The sequence below is a fragment of the Carya illinoinensis genome, chromosome 8 (assembly GCF_018687715.1).
Source record: "Carya illinoinensis cultivar Pawnee chromosome 8, C.illinoinensisPawnee_v1, whole genome shotgun sequence".
Lineage (NCBI taxonomy): Eukaryota > Viridiplantae > Streptophyta > Magnoliopsida > Fagales > Juglandaceae > Carya > Carya illinoinensis.
Genome location: NC_056759.1, coordinates 3,826,893 through 3,852,719, shown reverse-complemented (window position 1 = coordinate 3,852,719; position 25,827 = coordinate 3,826,893). Strand labels below are relative to the sequence as shown.

General features: G+C 35.8%; 5 protein-coding genes and 1 long non-coding RNA gene across 9 annotated transcripts; 3 read left to right on the top strand and 3 right to left on the bottom strand.

Annotated features, from left to right (window-relative positions):
* Positions 1 to 257: 257 nt before the first annotated feature.
* LOC122318375 (CBL-interacting serine/threonine-protein kinase 21-like) lies at positions 258 to 3,842 on the top strand. 4 transcript variants are annotated; one of them, XM_043135660.1, is made up of 15 exons: positions 269 to 799; positions 906 to 968; positions 1,085 to 1,156; positions 1,266 to 1,373; positions 1,470 to 1,541; positions 1,660 to 1,713; positions 1,821 to 1,946; positions 2,026 to 2,115; positions 2,209 to 2,334; positions 2,402 to 2,512; positions 2,603 to 2,722; positions 2,839 to 2,904; positions 2,976 to 3,050; positions 3,131 to 3,240; positions 3,323 to 3,842. In XM_043135660.1, the coding sequence occupies exons 1-15, from the start codon at positions 635 to 637 to the stop codon at positions 3,378 to 3,380; spliced, it is 1,416 nt and encodes a 471-aa protein (XP_042991594.1). In that variant the 5' UTR covers positions 269 to 634; the 3' UTR covers positions 3,381 to 3,842. The 4 variants fall into 4 exon arrangements, with proteins under 4 accessions (XP_042991598.1, XP_042991597.1, XP_042991594.1 ...); XM_043135661.1 differs by having other exon boundaries at positions 275 to 799; positions 2,405 to 2,512; XM_043135664.1 differs by lacking the exons at positions 2,603 to 2,722; positions 2,839 to 2,904; positions 2,976 to 3,050; positions 3,131 to 3,240; positions 3,323 to 3,842 and having other exon boundaries at positions 258 to 799; positions 2,225 to 2,334.
* LOC122318376 lies at positions 1,948 to 6,242 on the bottom strand. The gene is made up of 2 exons (XR_006244809.1): positions 5,385 to 6,242; positions 1,948 to 3,032 (listed from the first exon to the last, which is right to left on the bottom strand). It is a non-coding gene; the product is annotated as an uncharacterized LOC122318376 (long non-coding RNA).
* A 484-nt stretch (positions 6,243 to 6,726) lies between these two features.
* LOC122317973 (pathogenesis-related protein PR-1) lies at positions 6,727 to 7,657 on the top strand. The gene has a single exon (XM_043135071.1). The coding sequence runs from the start codon at positions 6,799 to 6,801 to the stop codon at positions 7,387 to 7,389; it is 591 nt and encodes a 196-aa protein (XP_042991005.1). The 5' UTR covers positions 6,727 to 6,798; the 3' UTR covers positions 7,390 to 7,657.
* Positions 7,658 to 8,716: 1,059 nt separating this feature from the next.
* Positions 8,717 to 9,775, bottom strand: LOC122318238 (pathogenesis-related protein PR-1-like). Its single transcript, XM_043135444.1, has one exon. It carries the CDS (start codon positions 9,661 to 9,663, stop codon positions 9,079 to 9,081), a length of 585 nt encoding a protein of 194 aa, XP_042991378.1. The 5' UTR covers positions 9,664 to 9,775; the 3' UTR covers positions 8,717 to 9,078.
* A 2,205-nt stretch (positions 9,776 to 11,980) lies between these two features.
* Positions 11,981 to 15,002, top strand: LOC122318051 (flavonoid 3-O-glucosyltransferase-like). The gene is made up of 2 exons (XM_043135178.1): positions 11,981 to 12,714; positions 13,915 to 15,002. Exons 1-2 carry the CDS (start codon positions 12,222 to 12,224, stop codon positions 14,781 to 14,783), a joined length of 1,362 nt encoding a protein of 453 aa, XP_042991112.1. The 5' UTR covers positions 11,981 to 12,221; the 3' UTR covers positions 14,784 to 15,002.
* Positions 15,003 to 17,996: 2,994 nt separating this feature from the next.
* On the bottom strand, positions 17,997 to 19,890 carry LOC122319230 (transcription factor MYB36-like). The gene is made up of 3 exons (XM_043137200.1): positions 19,584 to 19,890; positions 19,356 to 19,485; positions 17,997 to 18,999 (listed from the first exon to the last, which is right to left on the bottom strand). The coding sequence occupies exons 1-3, from the start codon at positions 19,717 to 19,719 to the stop codon at positions 18,177 to 18,179; spliced, it is 1,089 nt and encodes a 362-aa protein (XP_042993134.1). The 5' UTR covers positions 19,720 to 19,890; the 3' UTR covers positions 17,997 to 18,176.
* Between the last annotated feature and the right edge of the window lie 5,937 nt (positions 19,891 to 25,827).

The following is a 25,827-nucleotide window of genomic DNA, read 5'->3' as shown; positions in this document are numbered from 1 at the left end:
TTCATTCACGTTTCCACAATAATTTTGTTTTTTTCTTTCAATTATTGATATAATCGCCCGGCCAGTGTGGCTGCAATGATTTGCAGAAAATAATGTCGAGTTAAAAGCTTTAATTGATTTGGAGAGTGGACTATTATCCCGGGAAAAAATAAAAAAAAGACTTGAATTTACAGGCATGCTGAAGGTGTTGATATCAACGGCTATCTTCCATTCAAAACATTCATATTATTCAAACCAACCAACCAACCAGTCATCGTCCTCCCAATACATTGCAATTGCAAAAGCCTCACAATATAAAAGAAGGAACGCTTCCTAGCCTCTTAAAACAATATACATACGCATATTTTCTGATATTGACAAAGCAAAATCATCCATGTAAGGAAATGAGAACCACGAGTATGGCAGTTATAGCAAAGGAGCACGAGCTAACAGCAGTGAAGGAGCACGAGCTCTCCCCCAAAAGAGATAGGACAGCATCCGGTTTTGACAAGGATATACTTGTCGAGCAGAGCGGGTACAAGAAGCATTTGCAAGGGGCGTAGAAGACGGTGGTTGCTGGAGGAGGAGGAGACGTTATTGGAACTTTCCCTGCTCTTTTTATTTTCATTTCTTTTCTTCGATTTCTAATCAGAAAATGGCATTTCCTGCCAATAGCATAGGGAAGTACAAGATTGGCCGGACAATTGGAGAAGGTAGTTTCGCCAAGGTTAAGCTAGCCGTTGACAGCACCAACGGCCAATATGTTGCAATCAAGACCATCGATAAGCACAAGGTCATGGAAAGCGATCTCAAGTACCAGGCATATTTCCATTTTCTTTCTCCTTTCTTTCTTTCACCCCCTTCATTGGAAGAATTCGTAGTTTTTCTTCTTTCCCATAAATTGGTTGATATTCCTTCTGTTTCAGGTAAAAAGAGAAATAAGAACAATGAAGCTACTGCATCACCCAAACATCGTACGGATACATGAGGTGTGTTTGGAAGTTTCTGAATTTAGTAGTTGAATTTTACTACGTCACTGACGACTAAGGACAGTTTAGCCTTCTCATCCCTGTTTCTACTTTCTGCGCCCAAAACCCGTGCACAGGTTCTCGGCACAAAGACGAAGATTTACATAGTCATGGAATACGTACCAGGAGGACAACTCACAGACAAAATGGTGCAAAATCTTTGAATTAATCTATATCATTTATCTGGTATCCAAACGTGATTTTTAGGGTAGCTTTGTTTTAGAGAAAATTCTAATATTCCATAATCTGTTCACCCAGTCTTATGCCAAGAAGCTAGAGGAACGCGAAGCAAGAAGGCTTTTCCAGCAGTTGATTGATGCAGTCGACTATTGCCATAACAATGGGGTATATCACCGAGATCTGAAGGTCAGTCAATGCAATCTACCATTGCCCTGTAAATCAAATTTCTAGTATCAAACAGAGTTCTCAAAACTCTCACTGGGATTTTGGCATGCTATACAGCCAGAGAACCTGCTTCTGGATCAGAAGGGAAATCTCAAAGTATCTGATTTTGGACTAAGTGCACTGCAGAAGGTAGCAACCTTAAGCCTCCCATGCACATCATCTTTTCTTTTTTATTTTACACACAGTTGAGTTCCTGGGACTTGACAAGTCCAATGGATGAGTGACTGAAGTTCTGATAAATTAACAGCCCGGTTGCACTCTAACCACCGCTTGTGGCTCCCCAAGCTATGTGGCACCTGAGGTGAGTACTAGCTGCAAGTTTCCTCACAAATACTGATGACAATTGCACAATTAAACTTATGCCTGCTTTTCTCCTACGGCTAATGCTTCAATTATTCATGCACACAGCTGCTTACGAATAAGGGTTATGATGGAGCAGCTGCCGATGTTTGGTCTTGTGGAGTGATCCTATTTGAGTTACTTGCCGGTCATCTACCCTTTGATGACAGCAACCTGATAAACTTGTACAAGAAGGTAGCTTCAAATGAAAATGTATAAATTCAGCGTCCAATACAAACAGTTGCACTTACCTGATGTGTATGTTTGTACAAAGATATGCAGAGCAGAATACACATGTCCAGAATGGTTTACTGAAGACCAAAAGAAACTACTCTCCAGAATACTTGATACAAATCCTGAAAGTGTAAATAACCTTCGAACTTTCTAATATAATAACCATTTTCTGAATATATTGAACAAAATTATGTATATTTCTTCTTTTATTTCACCAACACAGCGAATGACCATACCAGATATTGTCGAAGACAAATGGTTTCAAAAAGATTATGTGCCAGCTTGTGGATATGAAGGCGATGAAATAATTCACTTGGAGGATGTTAATGCTGCTTTTGATTCGATTGAGGTAAAAGCTTGCTCCATTAGTAAGATAGAGAGATTCATAAATGGACCTAACTACCTGAAATCCTCAGCAGGAGATTGCCTCAGAGGCAAACAATCCCAACTCCTCAAGTTTCATAAATGCCTTCAAGTTAATTGCCATGTCACATGATCTCGATTTATCGGGTCTGTTTGAAGAGAAGGCAAGTTTAAAATTCAAAACATGAGTCACTATAATAAAAGTTTCTTTAGTTCATTTTTTTACCTAAATCACGTTTTTCTTTCCAATTTAGAGTAAATATAAGCAGACAACAATGTTTGGATCCAAGAATACAATAAATGAAACCGTGAAGAAAATTGAAGCTGCAGCAACAGATGTGAGTTTGTCAGTAGAAAGAACAAAACATCATAAGGTACAGTCTGCTTATACTTCTATTCTTCAACCCAAACACTCCTTCCGCGCCCCCCTCCCTTTTCTCCAAGAAAACTCTTTTCTGGCACATTTAATGACTACTCTACACCAAATCAGATAAGGATGCATCCAAAACAAAAGATGACTAGATGTTCTAGATCATATCTCGACATATCAGCAGAGGTAAGCACTTGTCATTTACTGTCCACGCAATATAAGACATCAAGGTCTCTAACCACCCTGGAAAATTACAGGTGATTGAGGTTGCACCGACTGATTGTGTGATAGAAGTATCAAAATCTTCAGGGGACCTGCAAGTTTATGAAGAGGTATGATGAATATATTCCTAACTTATTTATATTTGTGGATTAGAGTCTTCCCACCGAGCTAATCCTGCATTAATGATCAGTTCTGCAAAACTTTATCAAGTCTGCTAACACAGAAATCAGGGGTTCCATCACAAATGGAGGATCCAGAGGAAGTTGTAGTTGATAGCAAATATATCGAAGAGAGTGAATGGTAAGGTGAAACCTACTTTGCAATTACCAATAGAGCATGGTCTGATTATGCAGTCTCACTAGTAATTCTCAATTGTATGTAGCTCTGAGGGCAAAAATTATACAGAAAATAAAGATCCACGTGGCTATTCATCCACTTGATGATTAGCTTCTGTGTCTCCAAAATTCATCAACCCAGGTTCCTGATAGATTCCAAAAGAAGATGTACAGTGCTTCGCATAATCCCAATGCCTACAACCACGGGTCCCAAGGAAGATACTACAAATGGTTAAGGCTTGGTTATCCACCATAAAGCCAAAAATATGTTTTCCACATTGCTATTTGTTTGTTCCAAATTGTTTGTTGTCTGTTCCCTTCCTATCTCCATCTATCATGATGGTATCTTGTTCAAAGATGTGCACCACAGGTTGGAATTCGTCATTTCATTTTCTTTGTATGTGACAAATGACAGAGAAGGAATTTTCAGGTGCATCGAGTTTCCCACTGAGCCTATGGCCCTATTGATTCTTTTGTGTGATGCATAGATTTGCACTCAATTGTAAGATTTCGAAGGAGTAACTTGTCTTAAGAAATCCAAATAAGTATCTTAAGCTATTTCTCGAATACCTTTCTACAGAAGATGTCTTCATTGATATCCACACAGGAACATTTTCTTCTTAACACGTCCAAATTTTAAGTTTTGAACATTCAATGGAGTTGGGTAAATGGCAGAAGAACTAAACTTGCCCTAATAAAATTTCTCAGTAAATACAAGTCAAGGCCTCGATCCGCAATATGTGACTCTCCGACTTGATACTCATAGAAGTTATGTCAACTTTAGGCTGTCCATATTGGCCTCCTATGGTTGGACATTTCATTGGGGAACTACAATCTTCAGGGACAGCCTTCCATAGCAGATATCAGCCATGGTGAAGATCAGGTTTCATGTCTATCAGACTGTGTCATAAATCCTAATAGAGTTGGGCAGACAAAAACTTAAACTACACAAGTGAGAGAAAAAACAAATATAAAATTACATCTTTCAACCCCAAAGTTACCACCATTTTTTCAATTTGTTCAAAATTGGCAGTTGGCGCCCTAGACTTCTAAATTTTGGTAATTTGTACTCCCAGTTAACATATTGTCGTTAAGATTGTACAACATGCCTTATTTTTCCTTGGTCATAACAGCGAGGTCTTAACTCCTAACTGAGGGTACAAAGTTCCAAAATTTGTTAGTTTAAGGGGTCAACTGCTATTTTGGCTGTTTATGGTGTAAATATAAAAAACATAGGTAATTCGGTGAGTAAAACAATAGCAACAAAAGCCAGGAAATTCAGGTATGCGAGTCTTGAAGAATTGAATTTACTTCCTGTTTAAAAGATATCAGTTTAAAAGCAATTACGTTTTCAGTCAACACAAGCACATAGAGCCATTGGAAGGCAAAAGGGGAGGTGAGAATTTGTAGACTTCAGAAGGCTTAGTAATGAACATATTTTACACCAATTCCAAAGTGAAACCAAAAAGTAACAAAGTTAAAAGAGCTGTCGAATAAGTATTAGAATTCGCATTAACGTTCATGAGGAAAAAAAAAAAAAGATGAGCAAGTTTTCATTCACGAAGCAGCTAGCCACAAAAATTCCATCCTAGATCCAACTCAACTCAGCCTATTCAAGATTTTGGACAGCCTAGATTATTCTATTTTTTTTAATGATATTTGCCCAAATTCGGCCATGATTCTTAAGTACATTTCCAAATCCGATACACTTACCAGAAATCTTTTATAGGTTACACTTACCTGAATTTAAAGTTTTTTCCTACAAAGTTTTCCCCATTTTTTTCAAACAAACAAGTTTCTGAACCCAATGCGAAACCTTTCTTATAAATATTATTGCAATATAAGTATTTATCTACTGAACTCCCCCCCAAAATTTAGGTACTCAAAGTAACCTCACCATGTAGCACACACGCACAGGTTCACAAACACATTCATATTTCATATGCTTCGTTATTCGTTAGCCCAATCAAGCACAAACTTTAATCAAGAAAATCCATTAATGGTTCACACTCAAATCTTCAATACTTTAAATTTTTTTTTATCGGTAAATCTTCAATACTTTAAATTTAACTGTACAACAAATCAACAACGATTCATATACACATATACCTTCCCCTGCGAGGCCATCAATCATGATGACGAGGTGGTCCGGGACCGCCCTCTGCGCTGCATTGAAAATATCCACGCCGCCAGTCTCGACCTCAACCTTAGTCACGCCATTGCGCTGGTTGCTCCTGAACCAGCCGCCGGAAATCTTCCTCAAACACTCCATCCTGCTCGAGCTCACGGACAGCGAGTGCAGCTCCGCAATGGGCTTCGGTTTCGAAAATCGGAACCCTAACAACAAGAAGGCGGCGAATTTACGCGGATCGGATTATAAATGAGGATGGCGGCGAAAATAAAACTAAGAATGTGGTTCGGATGGTAGGAGCGGCGGAGATCTTGGAACGGAGAAGGAACGGTGTGATGAGGAAAGAGGATGAATAGAAAGGAAAGGAAGACATGTCGGCGATCCCCTCATCCCCAGAAGTAAAGCTTATTTAGGAATCGCAAAAGCTACAGCGATGGAAGCAAAGGAAGCGCCAGAAGAGAACGTTTTTTTTTTTTTTTTTTTTTTTTTTTTTTTTCTCTGGTTCGACATTGACGGTTAATTTATCGACTGACTGGTCCTTTTTGGGAATTTCATGGTCTGCCAACATTGCGTGGCGGAACTCATCACGTTACACGTGTCCCTCGACATAGTAAAGTCACGTGATGCTTCTAACATCAACTCAACTGACATCATATGACCTCTTGATCCAGTGTGTCCGTGTTTACATTAGAAGAAGTACTAAATATTTAATCTTGCTTTCATAAAAATGAAAACACTAGAGCTCCTTCAAATTTGGGTTGATTCGATTCCCATAATTCATTTGAAATCAGAGCGAACTAATTTATTTATTTATTTTTTTTGGTTTTCTCAAATACCCTTTTAACATGTCAAACTCATTAATTTTCATTTTCCACATTTTAATTTTCTGCCTTGAAACAAAATTCTGAATCTACTCTATCCATCTATGATGCAAAAATTTAAATAATTTATATAGTTTTAAGATGTAGAAATTTTACATATATATTTTTTTTAAATAAAAAGTGAATGAATTTAAAATATACAAGAAAAAATTATTTTTCAATAACACTCTGGATGTATTTCACCGCTACTCACACTCGATTACCGGTAACCAAATAGTTGAGTGGTTTGGAAATTTTGTGGAATGCGTCCGATGCCAAGTACTGTGTATATAGTACTTATGCCAGAAAATGCCCTTCTGCTAAAATGTGTATGGAATTCCTAGGCCACATAGTGAGTTCTAGAATGCACCATGGTGGGCTCTAATGTCCCATAATACAAACAACAAAGAGCTCACGGGAGCAACATAAGTACTTCACGAGAACACCTTCACCAACAGAGTATATATTCCAGGCACTAATGCCTGTCTTTCACCTTCTTCGCCAGAATATCTTCTCGAAAATTGTGTAAGAAATGAGACCCTCCTTGCTTCTCTCTGTCTTCCTCTTGTTCACAGTCACATTAAGCCACAACCACCAGGTCACTTCCCAATCTTCGCCAGCATCCAAAACTCCCGTAAAAAGACCGGAAAATGAGACCATATACAAAGTTTCTAAGCAACTATGCTGGGGTTGCGTTGCTGAGTCTCTGCAATTCCTGTTTGCACACAACTTGGTCAGGGCATACAAGTGGGAGGCACCGCTGATGTGGGATTTCCAGCTTGAGAAGTATGCAAGATGGTGGGGTGGACAAAGAAAAGCCGACTGCAAGTTACAACATTCTTTCCCGGAGGGTGAGTTCAAGCTTGGAGAGAACATATATTGGGGTCAAGGCTCGACGTGGACTCCATATGATGCAGTGAATACATGGGCTGCTGAAGAAAAGTACTATACCTATGTGACGAATACTTGCGTGGCTGGTCAAATGTGTGGGCACTACACCCAAATTGTATGGCGGGATACAAGAAGAATTGGTTGTGCTCGTGTTGTTTGTGACAGTGGAGATGTGTTTATGACATGTAACTATGATCCACCTGGTAATTATATTGGCGAGCGACCATATTGAAGTTAGAATAGAATAGGATCCTCTCTATGATATCATCAATATATATATCATTAGAAAACCTTTGTTATGTCTGTACATGAGTCATTGTTTGGGGGCCCGAGTACTGTGCTCACCTAGAGGCTAGAGGTCGAGCCAGCTTAATTAATAATTAGTTATGGTGAATAAGTTTGGGGGAAAAAATGGTTTCATCATCATGTAACAACATTCTAGCTTGTCTATATATGCGTGTTAAAAATCAAATATGTAAAGTTCGTTCTTGGATTTTCTACCCGTGCGAGCATTATTTACAAGAACAAAGCTTACAACACATGATTGGAAACCAAGCCAGCAGGCAACACTTGGAGAAGCTTCTGTCTAAGAGCAAGCATTTAAGAGACAAAAGCAGAAGTAAAAACAAAAAACCGATGATGCCCAGAGCGAAGTAAATGTCAGTTACCTTCCCCAATCGATCTAAACACCACAAAACATGAAGAACATATTATATATAAAGGAAAATAGCTTGTACTTTCTGGAAAACAAGAAAAAAGAAAAACCATCGGTCCCAATCCACGGCCGTCATGCATGTGCGTCTTTTAATTAAATTGTCTGGCTGATTATCACTAGGCATGCATAAACCCCTACTTTTGACTTATTGTACCTGGCTGACTTATGCATGATTTCACACCAATGATGCGAAATCTGAGGATTGGGAATGTGAGGTGCTAGCTGGCCGTGGAGCGATCACTCACTCAATGTGTGTGTACCACATTGATATGATTATCACCGGAAGCTTTAGCCCGTTTGTAAATTGAACTGAACTGAAATTAATTCAGTCTAATTTTAAGTTGAAGTTAAGTCTTACATCTGAACACCAAACCCTCTAATCACTAAATTTATTTCTATTCAAAATTTCTTTACATGTGAGATTCACAATTTTTTTTCAATTCAATAATTTTTTATATGAGAAATCTATAACTTTTTTCAATTTTTCATAAATACATCTAAACTCATTTTAGGTGACTTTTACAAAATTCACTTAATCTCAATTCAATATTATTTATAAAGAACTCAACTCATTTCAATTTAATTCAACATCCAAACGGGCCTTAATATTAGTGACTAAGTCTTTTTCAGACAACGCATGCATGGATATGATAACGCATTCTTGGGAAAACATACCTCCAGCCTATTATTTACCATTACAAATTTACAAATGGGCCTTTCTATTCTACTCGCAACCGCTCCAGAATAAATGGGCATTCAATAAATAAACTGATCCTGTAAATATGTCTGAGATATCGGTCTGAAAATTCCAAGCTGCGTAACGCGTTGATAATCAAAGATCATATTTGCTGATAATTAAAGAAAACCTTTTATTTAGAGCCACGTATTGGGCCGTCAACACAGTCGATGTTCGTGGATCACGAGATTCTACATGTTTTCTAGAACGAACCAATTAAAAAGGTACTAGATAGCCCATGAAGGAACTCATAAAACCTCAGACGACATGTTGGATGGCACAGATGCAGGAAATTCACAAGCTGACCGCGTTGTCAGGACCCAACGCTCACTGTCCATGAAAATTGGCTGCAACTGGCAGCTGCTATGCACAAACAATATTATAAAACAAAAGCCTTATGAGCACACTCACAGTAGCCGGCCCGCAATATCTTATGCATGCACGCATAACTAAAAACATCGATGATCTGATCAATATGGCCTTTCGCCAATATAATTTCCAGGAGGGTCGTAGTTGCAAGTCATGAACACACCTCGACCACCAGAACAAATCACCCTGGCACACCCAACTCTCCTCGTTGTTCTCCACACTATCTGAGTAAAATGCCCACACATCTGTCCACTGGCGCAAGAGTTTGACCGGTAATTGTACCACTTTCGCTCCGAAACCCATGCCGTCACTGCCTGAGATGGTGTCCAGCCATTGCCAATTCCCCAGAAGATGTTCTCGCCATAGGGCCCGTTAGAGTGCCTCAAAGCACAGTCAAAGCGCCTTTGATTGGCGTACCATCGTGCGTAGCGTGCCAGTTTTGGATCCCACATTAATGGCCGCAGTCTAAGGGAAGAGCGAGCAGCATTGTGTGGTGCCAAGAATTGGTTTGCGAGGCTTGGGTACTGGCCTTGCTTTGTGACGGCGTGGGTGCTTGAGATTAGGAGGCCGAGAAAAATAGTAGTGACGGTGCACAAATACATGCGCATTTGGAGAAATTCCGAAGGTTTCATTACGGACTTCATGAGGGCAGGGTGACTTAATAATTTGCACGTACAGAGGCACATAAGAGCATTTGCAAATTAAGAAGTTGGGAGCAGTACTTGTGGATTGTGGCCGGGGTAACATATATAAAGTTTGAATTACCCATGTGGGGGTGGCACCCACTTTCGATATATAATGATTCCCATATTTTTCTATTTGTATTTTCCTAAGAATATGGCTTTTCTTTGCATCTTTTCAAGCATTTTTATGTATTTGTGTTTTCGTGAGTCTTACATTTCCCGTTGTATACATTAAAAGTACTTTGAAAGCCTATATATATGGAGCGAATGGTCAATGCTTTTTGGTTGGGGGGGGGGGGGGGGGGGGGGCGGCATGATAGCTAATCCTGAATTGGGAGCATATTCAATGAATGGTCATCATCTTCATAGGCCAAAGATTTACTTTGGCATATAAATTTGAGAAATGCTACTCTTTATCTCATTATTTTTAATTATACAATTTAATTCTTATGTGATATTATTTAAAGATAAATATTTTAGCCACAAAGTGATTGCATAAAAGTAAATCTACAAAATGATTTATTTCGATGTAATATATTATATTATAAAGTAAAATAGATCTAACGGATCATATGAAATCCATATCTGTTTCTAAATTTGCTTTTATGTAATTTGTTTTATCTATAACACTTATTTTATTTAAATGGTTGTTATTAATGTGGTTATTAACACATAAATTCTTTTAAAATATTTTACAATATTATAAGTGGAAATGAGAATTGCATACTCCATTATTAATGGCGCAATTCGTGGGAGATTAAATACTACCTAAATCAACGGAGAGGCGCCTCTATTTTAGCCTTTATCAGTGGAGGCTAGAGCGGTGGGATCAACTACGTACGTACGCACTCCCCCTGCTTTTAGTCGATGTTAATTTATTGAAAAATGGATATTTACAACGTAAGTTACTTCATTAAAAAAAAGTAAATAAATATAAAATTTATATAAAAAATAATAATTTTTTAATAATATATAGATTCCATTCTTAAAAAAAAAAAGAGTACACGATACTTTGATACTTACATAATCTATGACTATATCTAGAGGTGTAAGTTGGTTGATCCGATCAGGACCGAACTCTAGACTAATCGGTCTTAGTCCTAGAAAGTGTAGTATTTGGTCCGGTCTCGGAATTTATAAATTTTGGACCGGATTGAACCAAATTCCTATATATTTTTAAAATATTTTTAATAAAAATTAATGATGTAATTTTTATTTAATTTATTATTATTGATTATATAAAATATTTTTAAAATTTATTATTATTGATTATATAAAATATTTTTAATGAGTTAGTTACATAATTTATATTAATAATTTACTTAATTTTAATTTAAAATTTTAAATAAATTTTGTTATTAATTTATTTAAAAAAATTAAAAAATAACTGGACCGGACCAACCAAATTGCTCCCTATGGAAGTTTGGTTTGGTCCAGCCCATTCCGGAAAAAATGGACCGAAAATGGTCGATCACCCCCAAAACTAGATCGGACCGATTTACACCTCTAACTATATCTAACATTATTATAATGATAACTGCTATACAGACATAAAAAGATTATATAAAAGTAAACTCATAAACTGACGTTGTTTCATGGAATCCGTTAGATCTACTTTATAATAAAAATAATTTTACAATTTAACATATGATATTAAGTCACATTAGTTTGTAAATTTATTTTTATATAATCTATTTATGACTAAAATATTTTTATATTCTAATTTATTCCGTACATGCATTAAGCAATGGCTGTACATGCTTTTCTTATAAGAGAGTGAACAGAAAAAAATTTCGTAGATTGTGTGCTTATAAATATAAGAAATCGGCGCGTAAGCATCGTATTTACTGTGACGTTTATTTATTAAAGTCATACATTAATGGTAAAAACTTATATATATATATATATATATATATATTTACTAATTAGTCACGATGAGGTACTAGAGCTAGCCTTCACATTAATTAATAACATATATAGTACGTCATGGTGACATAATGATACATCACATTACATGCGCATCACCATGACTAATTTGTCAGCTTCTTGAATTAATTTGAATTAATTTAACCATCAATTGATGTATCACTATTTCACCATAAATTGAATTAATTTGAATTATTCAGTCCAAATAAGAATTAATTAGAGCATTTGAAATTCGTTCATCTCTAATAATGAGGAAAGAAGACGAGGAAGGGGAATCCATCAATCGTATTCAACCAAGAACAAGACCACATTTGAGGGTAGAAAAATGAAATCAATAGGTAAAAAATTGGTAACGTGGCAGTGCCTTGACCTTTAAAGCGGCGATGACTCTAGCCAGTTGCCAACCTTTGTGGTCGTAAAGGACGAAGTCGCACTCTTTCATCCTCTCTAGCCCGTCCATTTCTCTCTCAACAACCTCAGAATCTCTCTCTTCTGTCTATCGCATGACTGTCACCACACATTCTGTGCAGAAACTCAAACGAAATCATTGACCCAAAGTAGCCCTTTGCACCTCTCCATTAAACAAACTACGTGCGGAAGACAACCACTGCAACAATCCATTAACCGGGCGAACCATGGCAGACATCAACAATGAAGTGGAAAAACACGTAGCCGTGTTAGCGTTCCCATTCGGAAGCCATGCAGCCCCACTCCTCAGCCTCGTCAATGCAATCGCGGCCACAGCACCATTTGTGAAGTTCTCGTTCTTCAGCACGGCTGTATCCAACCGCTCCACCTTCTCCGGTTCTGCTAATCAGGAGAACAACGTAAAGCCCTACGACGTGCCGGACGGCTTGGCGGAGGGCTACGTGGTTACCAAGAATCCGATGGAGCCAATGGAGCTGTTTCTGAAGGCAACGCCGGGGAACTTTAGGAGTGTTATGGAAGCCGCCGCGGCGGAGGCGGGGAGGAAGATCAACTGCGTTATGAGCGATGCGTTTTTTGCGTTTGCTGGGAAGATGGCTAAGGAAATGGATGTGCCTTGGGTCCCGCTTTGGACCGCCGGACCTCACTCCCTTCTCGTACACGTTGACACTGAAGTTATCCGGCAAAGACTAGGATATGCCGGTGAGCTGTTCTTGAACGAATGAATCATGCCATGCACAAATATATAGATAGAACTATGTATTTTTCGTAATCATGAGAATTCGAGGCTCGAGAGTATATATAGAGATTAGATCATTAATAAATCGGACTCCAAGGGCCATTGGTATGCTTTAATATCTCTATGTTTTTATGACTTCATATTCTTCATTCGATTATGAGACCTGCATTAATATTGTTGTATTGACATCAATCCAACAGTTTTTGAAAAAGGATTAATCCGCATTTTCTTATAATGATTTTACAGTAGCTCTATACTAATTAATGATAATTTTATACAGTTGAAGTTCATTTTTAATGAAACATCATGCTTACATTGATTGATTGTGAAATATATTGTAAAAAAATTATAGATGTATTATTATCCTCACATATATGATACATGATAGAAACGGCAGTAGGATGGTCGTAAATATTATTAACTCGTTTGGTTATATAGTTTAGATTATATGAGATGGGATGTTTTGTTAAAAGTTAAATAAAATATTATTATAATATTAATTTTTTTTTAAGATTTAAAAAAAATTAAATTGTTTGTTATCTTTTATATAAAAATTTGAAAAATTATAATGATAAAATGAGATAAAATAAATTTGATTTTGTATAACCAAACTAATTTTGAAAATCAGGTAGATCAGATGAAGACCATGAGTAAGTAAAAAGATCACCTAAAGTACTAGAACCCTGCTACGGCCATCGCTGGGGGCTCCCGCTGGGAGTTGCTGCTAGGCCAAAAAAAGTTTTTTTTTTTTTTTTCACATTATTTTTTTAATACTTTTAAATATTTAAAAAAATATAAAAAATTTATAATAATATTAAATAATTTTTTCTTAACTACTAAAAAAAATAAAAAAATAAAAAGCGCTCCCAACGGGAGATCTAGTATTATTCAAAGTAGTAACAATGTCGTGGATTCTTAATTGTACATAAGGATTTAATGGCGCCGTTGCAAGTCCAGATCTCGAGTAGTCACGATGACCATATAACGTTTTGCAATTAATTACAGAAGAAACGAGATTAGAGAGTACATTAAACGAGAAGGAAAAAGTAGTACTTGTTGAACAAACAAATGAAAAGCTAGCAGGCCGGCTCAATTAACGAAGAAGTTATCCTACTTTTTTGGTAAATTACTAAATTATGATGCTATCTTTTTCCTTTTTGCAGGACGTGAAGACCAAATCGTTGATTTCATTCCTGGGTTTTCGGCAGTAGGTGTAGCCGATTTGCCTGAAGGAATAGTGTTAGGAAACTTAGATTCACCCTTTTCAAAAATGTTATACGACATGGGATTAGCACTGCCGCAGGCAACTGCTGTTGCCATAAACTCGTTCGAAGAGTTAGACCCAGTAATCGTGAATGAGCTCAAGTCGAGATTCCAAAAGTTTCTCAATATTGGTCCCTTTCCCCTAACGTTGTCTCCACCATTCACTTCTGATGAGCATGGCTGCCTGCATTGGTTGGACATGCACAAAACCGCATCTGTTGCATACATTAGCTTTGGAAGGGTGATAACACTCCCGCCGCATGAGCTCACGGCAATGGCAGAAGCACTGGAGGCAACTGGGATTCCATTCCTTTGGTCATTTAGGGGCAATATAGAGGGAAAACTGCCGGAGGGATTCATAGAAAGGACGAGTAGTTCAAGATCAGGAAAACTTGTTCCTTGGGCTCCCCAGATGCAAGTCTTAGAACATCGTTCGGTAGGAGTGTTCGTGACACATTGTGGGTGGAACTCTGTTTTGGAGAGTATTGCGGCTAGGGTGCCAATGATTTGCAGGCCAGTTTTTGGAGACCAGAAGTTGAACAGGCGGATTGTGGAGTCAGTTTGGGGCATTGGCATGGGGATTGAGGATGAGGTTTTCACCAAAGATGGAGCTGTGAAAGCCCTGGAATTAACTTTGTTGAGTGAACGAGGGAAGAAAATGAGAGAAAAAGCTGAAGCCTGCTTCAAACGGCCAGCCTTGAAAGCTGTTGGACCTGATGGTAGCTCTAGAGAAAATTTCAAGACTCTAGTTGAGTTAATCACCAAGTAAAATGGAAATCAGTGATATGAGTCTTGTGCTATATATTAGATCATGGCACTACCATCTTGCAGAGAGAGAGAGAGAGGAGAAGAAGAAGAAGAAGAAGCTGCGATCATGCATATGGCACCAACATCTCGTCTTAGTAGGTGTTGAGTACGTAATCTAATTTGATAACATTGAATTGGACTTCAACGGGAAATTTAGTAAAATATATCTAATTTTTATGCACTTTCAATCCATTAATTATAAGATTTTAAAATAAATAAATATATTTTTGGCTTTTAGAAAATTTCTAGGCTTCTAAAAAATTCGATTAGTTAATAATATTTGGAGCTAAAATTTGAACTTTAGTATTAGAAATCTAAATATATGGATTTTTTTTTTTAATTTAGAAATGTTTAATATAGAATATCTTGGAGTTAAAATGACTATTTATAACATTTTGGAGACCAGAAAGAATGTATTATTATATTTCAATTTTCAACTCTCGTTCGCTTCTTCAGTCGAGTGCTTACAAAAAGCATGATAGTAATTTCACCCCCAAGAACTAAGTTTAACGGCTTTCCGGTCTATTGCTTGATTTATCTAATACCCCGCGGGCTCAATGGTGCAGCGAAAGCCCAAATATTTGGGCCCTCTGTTGCAAGCAACGAAGAGAAATGTGTAAGATATGGATTAGAACTGTTGATATTAATTAAAAAAAATCTATTTATCATTTCAATTTTTATAATTCTCTTATCATTTTAAGATGTGACATTAGATTGTAGTGTCCCATAAAACTACAAATTGATGCAGCTCGATATTGATGACAGGCATAATTTAAATTAATTTTGACTGCTAGTTTTAACTTTCAATTGATAGTTGATGAAAAAATTTATGGGTCTAACTTATCTCATTAAACCCGTTCAACAAGAGATGATTGCTCATTTTTTATAAATATGCCCAATACTTTATCTACAAATAATGTGAAATTATTCCTCAATAACCTCAATCATGTGCAGGTCAATATTTTTTACTAATCTTTGTCAAGGGCAAGTAGTGTGGGCTCCTATTTGTCCTGTGGAAGACTCTAATATTATGAAAAAATTCATAAATTTAACTCATCTCATAAAACCGGTTCAATAAGAGAGAGTTGCTCATTCCTTATAAACATATTCAAGACCTTGTCCACAAGCAATATGAGATAATTCCTCAACACTCTCTCTCACGTGCAAACTAGTATTTTTCTTAGTTTTTGTTATGAGGTAAGTAGTGTGGGCTCCCATTCGTCCTGTGGTAGGTTTTGATATCATGAACAAATTTATGAGCCTAACTAATCTCATAAAACCGGTTCAACAATAGAGGATTGCTCATTCCTTATAAACATGCTCAAGACCTTATCCACATACAATATGATATTATTCCTCAATAATCGAGACAAAAAAAACAAGAGAGTTACCCAAAACACAGAGAAAATAATATGTTTTCAATTAAAAAATTATCAAAACTTAGATTCCTCCAACCAAATCCACAAGCCATGCTGATTGTAAATCCAAAAATATCAAAATTTTATCAAAAATAGAAAAAACTCAATAAACATTCCAAAAATATATACGTAAATAAAGAATCAATTTGTCTAAAATCGAATTCAAAATCACTTCCTAACAAAGAAATGAAATATTACCATAAAAGGTAAAAAATATCTAAAATTAGATGATTGAAAGGGAAAATAGCTATTGACCACCACTGAGCTAGAAAACAACTAGGTGGCCATAATGTGCACATTGAAAAGAGTTTTTTGAATATGGGTCATATGCTTGAATCCGATACCTATAGTCAAAGTTATGACCAAAATACTGATATGTGCTCGAAGTTGTCTCAAATCAAGGAAAAATTTTTGTGTTTCTTGCTTTACTTGCGCTGATATGCCATTTCAAAGTAGTTCATGGCTATCAACGTGCAATCTGACAGTTTAGTATATCTAACTTGGATTTTCTTGTATCAGATATGATATGTTATATTGTAGAGTTATTTTTATTGTAAAGTAGATATAATATATTATATGAAGCCATATCAATTTTGTTAGATCTTTTCGTAACTGTAATACTTTTCATTCGGTGTTTTTATGTCTATTGCAACCTTGCTATTCCTCCATTTCTTTTATTTATTTATTTATTTTTTATGGTTATCGGGAAACATAATCTGAACTAATTTTAGAAAAAGTCTAGTTGCAAGCACATTTGTGCACTAATATGTGTACTAATTTATTGTGATTGGTCAAAAAGTAGATTTTATTGAAAACAATGCTAATTTAACTTTTAAGTATGAAAAAATCAGTATTAGTACGCAGATTAGTGCGCGACTTTAATTGTATGTAGTAAAACTCCTAATTTTAGGAGTGTACAATCTTTCAGTTAACCTTTTACAAATCCAGATGAAGAGTAATTTTAAATCTAGAACTTATCAACTCCACCCAATCTAGTTTCGTCTCTTCCCATTCAACATTGACAATATTGTTTTCGAATTTTCTCTACACTAATTAAAATCCATGAAGCTAGGCCATCGATTTTTAATGATAATTTATTCATTTGCATATCAATTCTTATAGTAAAATAAAGAACACTCCTCGTGAATCGGTGAATGCAGAGAAACTAGCGCTACATTTCTTTCTTTCTTTCTTCTTCTTTTTTTTTTTTTTTTTTTTCCTTCTCCTCTCAACATCGTCCCACCCCTACCCCCACCTAAATGACAACAACACTACATAAAACAAATAAAAAAACCCGAATGTCATGAGAGTTGCTGTGGGTTAGGAATTGCCAGTTTAATAAAACCACATGATTCTCAGTACTGACATGTGTCATGAGAGAATTAATTAATCATCATCATCATGATCCTTGTTATCTCAGTGTTCTGACTTGATAATCCGAGGACACTACTGAGTCCTGAGATCCATCAGGGTCATCATATATATTCTCTCTCTTTCTCTATCTCTTGTTTTCAAAGGACATGTCAGCATCAATATTCTTCAGATATTCGTGGATTTAATTCGACCAAATCAACCGATCGAGGTTTCAATTTTTATAGTCTACAGACACTTTAATCGAAGTTTCATATTGACATTAATTATATATCCAAAACTAGATATTTATAGGATAATCTTAATTATAATTTTCAATGCTATCTCATTGGGATCGATCTCTGCACAGCTAATGGAGCTATATATACGTTGAAGCCTCAGAAGATTAATATATATATATCAAGATATCATTATCACAGCAAACTTTAGAAATAGCAAGCACTTAGGTCATTCACATAATTATTCACAAAAATTTACAGAACTTGTGATCATCAGATTCTCTCCTACTTCCCCGTTTTATGCTAATCACAAAATGCCGTAACGCCACTCCGGCCCTATGTTTTAACCTAGAGCTTGTAACATAGTTCGTAATCTTGAAACATGGGCGGCTCAGTCTGAAGAACGGAAGTGGAGTCCCAAGAGTTTGAGGTTGAGGATTTTGTGTCGAAGTCGTTAGACCACCAAATCACGTCGTCCTTTGAACTATTGATTTCTCTGAGACAATCAAATCCAACCACCTGATCTTCCTGTGGTACGAAAACCATAGTTTTGTTATTAAGAAAGTCATCGAGTTCAGATTGGAAGGCTGAAACTTCTACTCCCACGTTAGGTTGTCCTATAACATCTGCTTTAGGATCATAAGTACTGGAGTCCATTAGATTATTCCCTGTGACAAAGGCCATTGAATTATACGAGGATGGAGTAAAATGCAAAGAATTGTCCAATTCATTTGCCTTTGTATTGCTGATTTTTGCAAAACCCTCTGGAACTGTAGCACCAGTGAAGCCTGGCCCAGGCTGAGGACTAGGAAAGTCGTGTTGCCACAGAGAGCTAGGATTTTCATTTAAAGAATATTGCAGGCTTCGGATCATCTTTTCTTGCTGGGGATGCAACTTTGGCCACAGCGCAGGATTGTTGTAGAAAGATGAAGGTTTTTGGAGGGTTTGAAGTTGCATATGGAGTTGAAGTCTTTCAAGGGCCGAGCTGCTTAAGGCTTGTGAATACGAGTTATCTTCTATGCCATTTGCATCTTTTGCACCCATTGATGAAAATCGATTCATGTTAGACTCTTTGCGCCTTCCTAGCAACTTCTTCTTCAATCTTGTGTTCCAGTAATTCTTGATGTCATTATCTGTTCTTCCAGGCAGTTGGGCCGCAATAACGGACCACCTTCAGACAAATTAAAGAGTTAAATCATACGTGGCCCATCGGGTCACACGATATTAAATTAATTTTTTGAGGGGAAGGCCCATCACAGTAGCTTGCTGCTGGGTCTTCACGAGTTAAATCAGACCAAAATACGAGGAAAAAACTGGGAAAGAAAATATTACTTAAAAGGAAACCTATCGAAGGAGATTTGAATCCAAAACATGGAGTTATTCCATGGCCAAAGCATCATGGACAAAGAAAAGGGACAAACACTTCTTGTTAAAACTTATGGAGCTGAGAGAGAGAGAGAGAGAGAGAGAGAGAGAGAGAGAGAGAGAGAGAGAGAGAGAGAGAGAGAGAGAGAGAGAGAGAGAGACCTGCTGCCAATACTTATATAGAGGCTGCAGATGATGTTGTCTTCTTCTTCAGAGAACCCACCATGCTTGATGTTGGGCCTTAAGTAATTTAACCATCGGAGTCTGCAACTCTTTCCACATCTCTTAAGCCCTGCATGAATTTAAACCAACCAAAAGGCCAAACTGATCATTCTTTAGAACTTGCTTTTTTCCAAAGACAAACGAAATTCAGACTATGCGAGAATGTACCAATTTTCTGAGGAAGAGCAATCCAGTTGCTTCCAGTTCCATACTGTTCAATATAGGCTTTGAGCTTGGCATCCTCTTCAGAAGACCATGGTCCCTTCTTCACGTTTGCCTTGTCACAGCATGGAGCTCGACCCATCTCTCTCTGTCTATGTCTGTGTCTCTCTCTTAAAGCGAAAATCTGAGAAGGCTGTCTGAGATTGTTGAGAAAAAAATGGAGAAGGAAGACCAAGATTTATAGGTCGGAAGAGTGGGTCATGTGATGGTTAGGAGGACAAAAAGTCTTACACGTCACCTTCTCTCCTTTCCTCACTATTCAACCCTATCTCTCTTTTAGGGTTCTTGCAAGGTCTCTCTCTCTTCCTTTTTGGATTAGTTCTCTCATCCATATATACTATATTAAGCAGCATGCAACTGGACAAAGTTTAACAAAGTTCTTCTTTTCATATTCAATTATACCCCTTTTTCTGGTCCACTTTGTTTATTATTTGAACCCAATTATGCAGGTAATTGATCAGAAGATCAAGCATCCATCCTTTAGTTTGTCGTTATTATCCTATAAATGTTCCAATCCAAGCCACCCTTCCCCCCAAACCCCCCCCGGGCTGGTTTGGATACCGAAACTATCTCATCTTATTTCATCTCATATAATCATTATAATTTTTACAAATTCTTACACAAAATATAATAAACAATTCAACTTTTTTAATCACAAAACAAAACTAATATTAAAAATTTATATTATAATAATATTTTATTCAAATTTTAACAAAAAATCTCATCTCATTTGATCTGAACTATTTAATCAAACAATCTCGATCATTATTACAATTTTATCAAATTTTCACACAAAATATAATAAAAAAATTAAAATTTTCAAATCCCAAAACAATAATAATATTCTAACAATATTTTATTCAATTTTCATCTAAAACTATCTCATCTCATCTCACTATACAAATAACCCCTTAATGACACAATATTTAGCATCCATCTTTTAACAAGGTATGTGAAATTTTCATAAAAAGAAAAAAAAAAATTGTAGAAGAAGCAAGGGCAATATGTTTGAGATCATATATAGCCTAATAATATGCCTTTGGGATGTGATCAATTTCAAGCCAATGGTTTACCATTATAATTTTAGTAAAATGACATGCACGTACGTTACTCAGAATTAATAAAATCCGGTTATGAAAATCTCTGCAGTCAATAGAAGCATACATACATATATATATATATATATATATATATATTAACGTACGGTACATTAATCCCTATATTAATCAGCAGGTTTCTTTTTCTTCCTTCCTATTAACTGTTAACATATATAACATCATGGGATAGCTTAGGAAATCAAGGTGATGATCATTGTAGAATTGTAATCAGAAAAATTGTTAAGGAATAAATTTTACATTGTTTGTAGACAAGGTCTTGATCAAGCATATTTATAAAGTTGAAGCAAACCTTTATTTTTGAACATGTTTTAAGAGATGAGTTAACTCCATAAATTTCTTTATGGTGTCAAAGCCTACCACAGGATGAATGAGGTCCACACTACTTATCCAGTTACAATAATCAAGAAAAATCCTGGTTTGCACGTACGTAAGAGAATGCTGAGAAATAAATCACACATTGACTGTGAATAAGATCTTGGACATGTAATTTATAAGATTGAAACAAATCTTTATATTTGAACCGATTTTAAGAGATGAATTAAGCCCATAATTTTTTTAAAAAAATGAGCAAATACTGTAGTATCTTGGTAGATGCTTTTCAGGCATGCAATTTCGACGATGTCAAAATACTTATAAACCGACAGCGAATGCAATTTTTAGGCAAGTGATGGTATTCATGGTAATTAAGGACGCACATTGACTTGTTCCACACCTAACACTTTTTAATTTGCGGGTGGCGCCGCCCGCTTGCAAGAAGTCGATGTCGTTTTGCAGGAATTATAGGCCTCATTATATTAGACTTGTATAATTAAGCATTTCAGTATCCCTCCAATATTTGAACAAGCTGCAAGCGACAGGAATTTTCTCCACTGGTGCAGAGAAGTCCACGTCGAAAAGAATTTCCAAGTTTCCCAACAGATCTGAAGTATCATTTCAAATCATGCCCTCATGCATCCACGTCAGGGATATATAAATAACTTTTGTTTGAGTTTTATTGTGTATAAGTAAATTTACAAACCAACATGCATTCTAGTGCTATTTGCTATTTTTAAAATTTAAATTTATATTATTTTTATTAAAGTCTGACCAATTATATAAATGTGCATATTAATATATAAAATCGCTTATAACAAGATTTTTTGATATTGAAATAAAATTTTCTACAATTTCGTATACGTAAATACGTTATTGATGAACCACGTAAATCTTGTGTCGTATTTAATTGATTCTTTTTTTTAATTCTTTTTTAATATCATTCCTAACAGAGCCAGGCTAAATATTATTTATACATGAGCAGGGGAGGCAATAATAATATTTAAACAAAAGCTAGATCGAGTGCAAGTTCAAACAGGCCTGGCATTTCGTAGAAGAATCGCCCACCACCGTATTGACCTCGGCTTCCTAATTTAATATTTTCCTACATGTTTTTCTTGATACAATATGAGGGCTAATGAGGTTTGGAACCGCACCTACAGAGAAATAACAAGAGGAAAACAATCAAAATTCAAAAGCACTCACATTACGCTTATTAATTAATTAATGTCCTAATCACCAATTGGACTCATATCTTTGGGAGGAAGAAAACATGCTTCTGCTTGTCTTATTTGAACCCTAGAATCAATTCATTGACATTGTCTTTGATATCCAAGAAAAGGAGGAAACAGAAATCAAATAAATAAATTTAAAAGGTCTTTGCATTATATCATCCTGGAAGACCAACATTTTATTATATAAAGAGTACTATTGTAATAGAGCTGGTATAAAGGTGATCGATCTTGATAAGGTTGGATAAGCATGCATGGATTGATCATCACTGCACTTTACTAGAATTATTATGGAATGATTAGTGATAACTTATACCTTCCTGGCATAGAGATTTCTCGTCCATATATATGACCTGCAGGTTCTTGATCTTGATCTATTACGTACTTAAATTCGGACAATGCTGGGAAATGTATAACTTAATTAGGAGATCAGAGTCCTGTCTTTCTTATCTTGCATGATGCAGGTATATCCAATAAGAATCTACATCAATCTCGTCAAAAGTTAAGATTGACTATATATATAATTTACTAAGAAATTATGAACCAGAAAATTTCGCAGGAAGGCCAATTAATTAATTGTACATGATGAATCGTCAATATATATGGTTGTTGACAAAGAAGAAGCATGCATGCTAACAGCAACGGCATGTGGGATTTAGCCCTGAATTTCTTTGAATGAGACTGTGTGACTTTATAAAAATGGATAAAGAAGCTACAAATGGACGCAGTAGCTGAGCTGATCGATCAAAGTGGGTCCCTAGCTACCCCCTTCCACAAGTCATCGACAATTCATATATTTCATTGTTTCAAACCTTTATTAATTTTCCAAAACGAATATTCTCATAGTAATTGATTTGATCTATTTGGGTAACAAACCCAACTTCGAGAACCGACGGAATAGTAGAGCTGCCTGGCCAACATTCATACGATCGATCTTATCTCCTCGAACTGTACATGAGTTTTTGTTTTCCCAAGTTTACCTAATAATTGACCACATCACAACAAGAGGAAAATGTAGCAGAAGTTGTTGCAAAAGATAATGCAGTACGTAGTACCAGTACTTAGTCCATGATCTAGTTTAATTAGAACCCACACTGTTCTTTTCCCCCAAGATTCCAACTTAAACGTCCAAAAGAGCCAATTATAAGCTAAACTAGTTGATTAAGGAACAGTTCAGCATTCATAATATTATAGAAAGTTCTAATTATTTAGCTAGCCCCTCCAGCAACTGCATGCAAAAGGTCAATGGGTACGTACCAACTTCGACTTGTGAAAAAAAAAGTGATCTTTCTCGTCTGTGTGTTAGGTATGATCACAAAGAAACAAACTAGATCAGGATCTGGAGGCCGGTCATGAAGATCATGCATTATCGATATGGTGTCACAGAATTTGACCCAGAACATAATGGATTATAATTTTCCATACCTGAGAGATCAGATGATCAGAGAGGAGTTATTGAGTTGGTGATGCGCGCATGCAGCCAAGCTAGCCATGGCACTAGCTCTATGATTCATCAGAATTAATGAAAGTTTAATCATTACCAAACCATGTATGCAGTACCTTAATTTTTCTTTTTTTGTAATCAATCGCAGCTAGTACTACTTAATATATACATATATGGAGGAGAAAAAAATTGATTAGGAATCAAACGAATAAAGTCAACCATGAATGCATTCGATATTCGAATATATGATCATGTACTAACTAATTAATCGTTTAATCAACTAATTAATTAATGAGACAGTAGTTATAGTGGGTCCTAAAATGAAAGACTTTTAATATATATTGTTCTTAAATCTAAAGGTTTTTATTTAAGCATGCACTATAAACCCATGTAAGGGTACTAGCTAGGCATATATAATGTGGAAAGTCCGTACGTATTGACTTAATGCATGCAGCCTATACTCTAATAAAGATTGCCGTTGCCAACTTCCACGCACACCCATTAAAAACAAAAACAAAAGGAAGAGGCAGGAAATCCAAATATATATTACAATTGAAGTAGAATCATATATGGATACCCCGATAAAATAAAATGGAGGTGAAGTGAATTTTGACAATTTAAGGAAAACCAAGCTGGGCATGGAAAAGCTTGATCATTAGTGTCTTTTGATCTCTTCCTCTGAATGATAATAAAAATGAGTATTTGTGAAAAGTTATATTTTCGATGAGAATATATTCATTTAAAAAAAGATTGTTATTTTTGTAGCAAATAACTGATTACAAATATTTGATCTGTGGAGGTTAGAAATGTGGAAGTAATATTTGATTTCGAGTCTTTTATTGCCATGTTGGAGCTTGTAATGTATATTGTATACGACTCCATGCACTTGCAAATCAAAATGAAGAAGTTGAGAGTTTTGTAGTTTAATTCATAGCCATTACTTTTACTACCAAAAACCATGTTATCTTAACCCTTTTAATTAAAATTGATATATAGATCATACTTCTCACATGATCCCCACGTGACCTAATTATATAACTATAAGAAAATTTCTATTTGCAGTCTCTACTTAAGAATTGTATGTATAATCTTTTATTAAAAAAGAAAAAATATAATTTAAAAAAATATTTTAATAATTTTAAAAATTTTTAAAAATAAAATTATCTATATTTATATTACAATCTTAAAATAAAGACTGTACGTAACATTGCTTTAACTATAAATTAACATTTTGATGACGACGATTGATCAAAGGTTTTTATTACCCAAGATTGCAAAGAAGCATTTTCCCGAAGCCCACTCATATAAAACAAGCCCAGTCTAGGAAGCCTTCTCTCAAGCGACCCAATCCTATCTGTTATCTAAATAAAATGGATAAGCCGTCGGCCCGTTAGATCCCCACTGATGGGCTGAACCGTCCTGTGTGGCGACAGCAAACACAACGACAATTACATAAGTAAAAAGAAATCCGAGGCCAGTATGCCTACCTTCCACGTTGGGATCCTGTCGTTTGTGGACTAGGATCAACTAGAGCCCATGTGCCATGCTTGGACCCAGTAAGGTTTGTTTTTTTTAATGCTTTTATCTATTTTTGTCACCAACAAAAAGAGAACAAGGAATAAAAGAAAAAGCGTATAACATTTGCTTTTTTCTTATGTTCTTTTGCGTATATGTGGCCATAGAGCATCCATGATAATGTATTCAAAATAAAAGAGCATTATTATTTTTTAATTAAAATAAAATCGTTTTTATGGTGCATTCATGACCCAATTTCAATTTTCTTCCATAATGCCTTTCCTTGAGCCCTAAAACCTTGAACGAGGATTGGATGTTTTGAATGTAATCTAGAATATTTATAATGATGTGTATGAATTTTATGAAAAATATTTAATTTGTAGTAAAAACTAAAACATTTATTTTAATGTCAATTTAAAGAAAATTTATGAGTTGAAAAAGCATTTTAGAATTTGGATAATATTATTTAGTCCCATGATTTTGTTCCGTCATTTTGACCACCCGTATATTTTATGTTATTTTATTTCTTCTTTTAATGGTTACGAAATTAATTATTAGTGAATTTGTAT

Coding starts and splice junctions, on each gene's coding strand:
- LOC122318375 (XM_043135660.1), top strand. CDS start 635: ATGGCATTTCCTGCCAATAGCATAGGGAAGTACAAGATTGGCCGGACA. Junction 969..1,084: donor ACATCGTACGGATACATGAG/GTGTGTTTGGAA, acceptor ACCCGTGCACAG/GTTCTCGGCACAAAGACGAA. Junction 3,241..3,322: donor TATATCGAAGAGAGTGAATG/GTAAGGTGAAAC, acceptor AATTGTATGTAG/CTCTGAGGGCAAAAATTATA.
- LOC122317973 (XM_043135071.1), top strand. CDS start 6,799: ATGAGACCCTCCTTGCTTCTCTCTGTCTTCCTCTTGTTCACAGTCACA.
- LOC122318238 (XM_043135444.1), bottom strand. CDS start 9,663: ATGTGCCTCTGTACGTGCAAATTATTAAGTCACCCTGCCCTCATGAAG.
- LOC122318051 (XM_043135178.1), top strand. CDS start 12,222: ATGGCAGACATCAACAATGAAGTGGAAAAACACGTAGCCGTGTTAGCG. Junction 12,715..13,914: donor GCAAAGACTAGGATATGCCG/GTGAGCTGTTCT, acceptor TCCTTTTTGCAG/GACGTGAAGACCAAATCGTT.
- LOC122319230 (XM_043137200.1), bottom strand. CDS start 19,719: ATGGGTCGAGCTCCATGCTGTGACAAGGCAAACGTGAAGAAGGGACCA. Junction 19,486..19,583: donor TGCTCTTCCTCAGAAAATTG/GTACATTCTCGC, acceptor AAATTCATGCAG/GGCTTAAGAGATGTGGAAAG. Junction 19,000..19,355: donor TATATAAGTATTGGCAGCAG/GTCTCTCTCTCT, acceptor ATTTGTCTGAAG/GTGGTCCGTTATTGCGGCCC.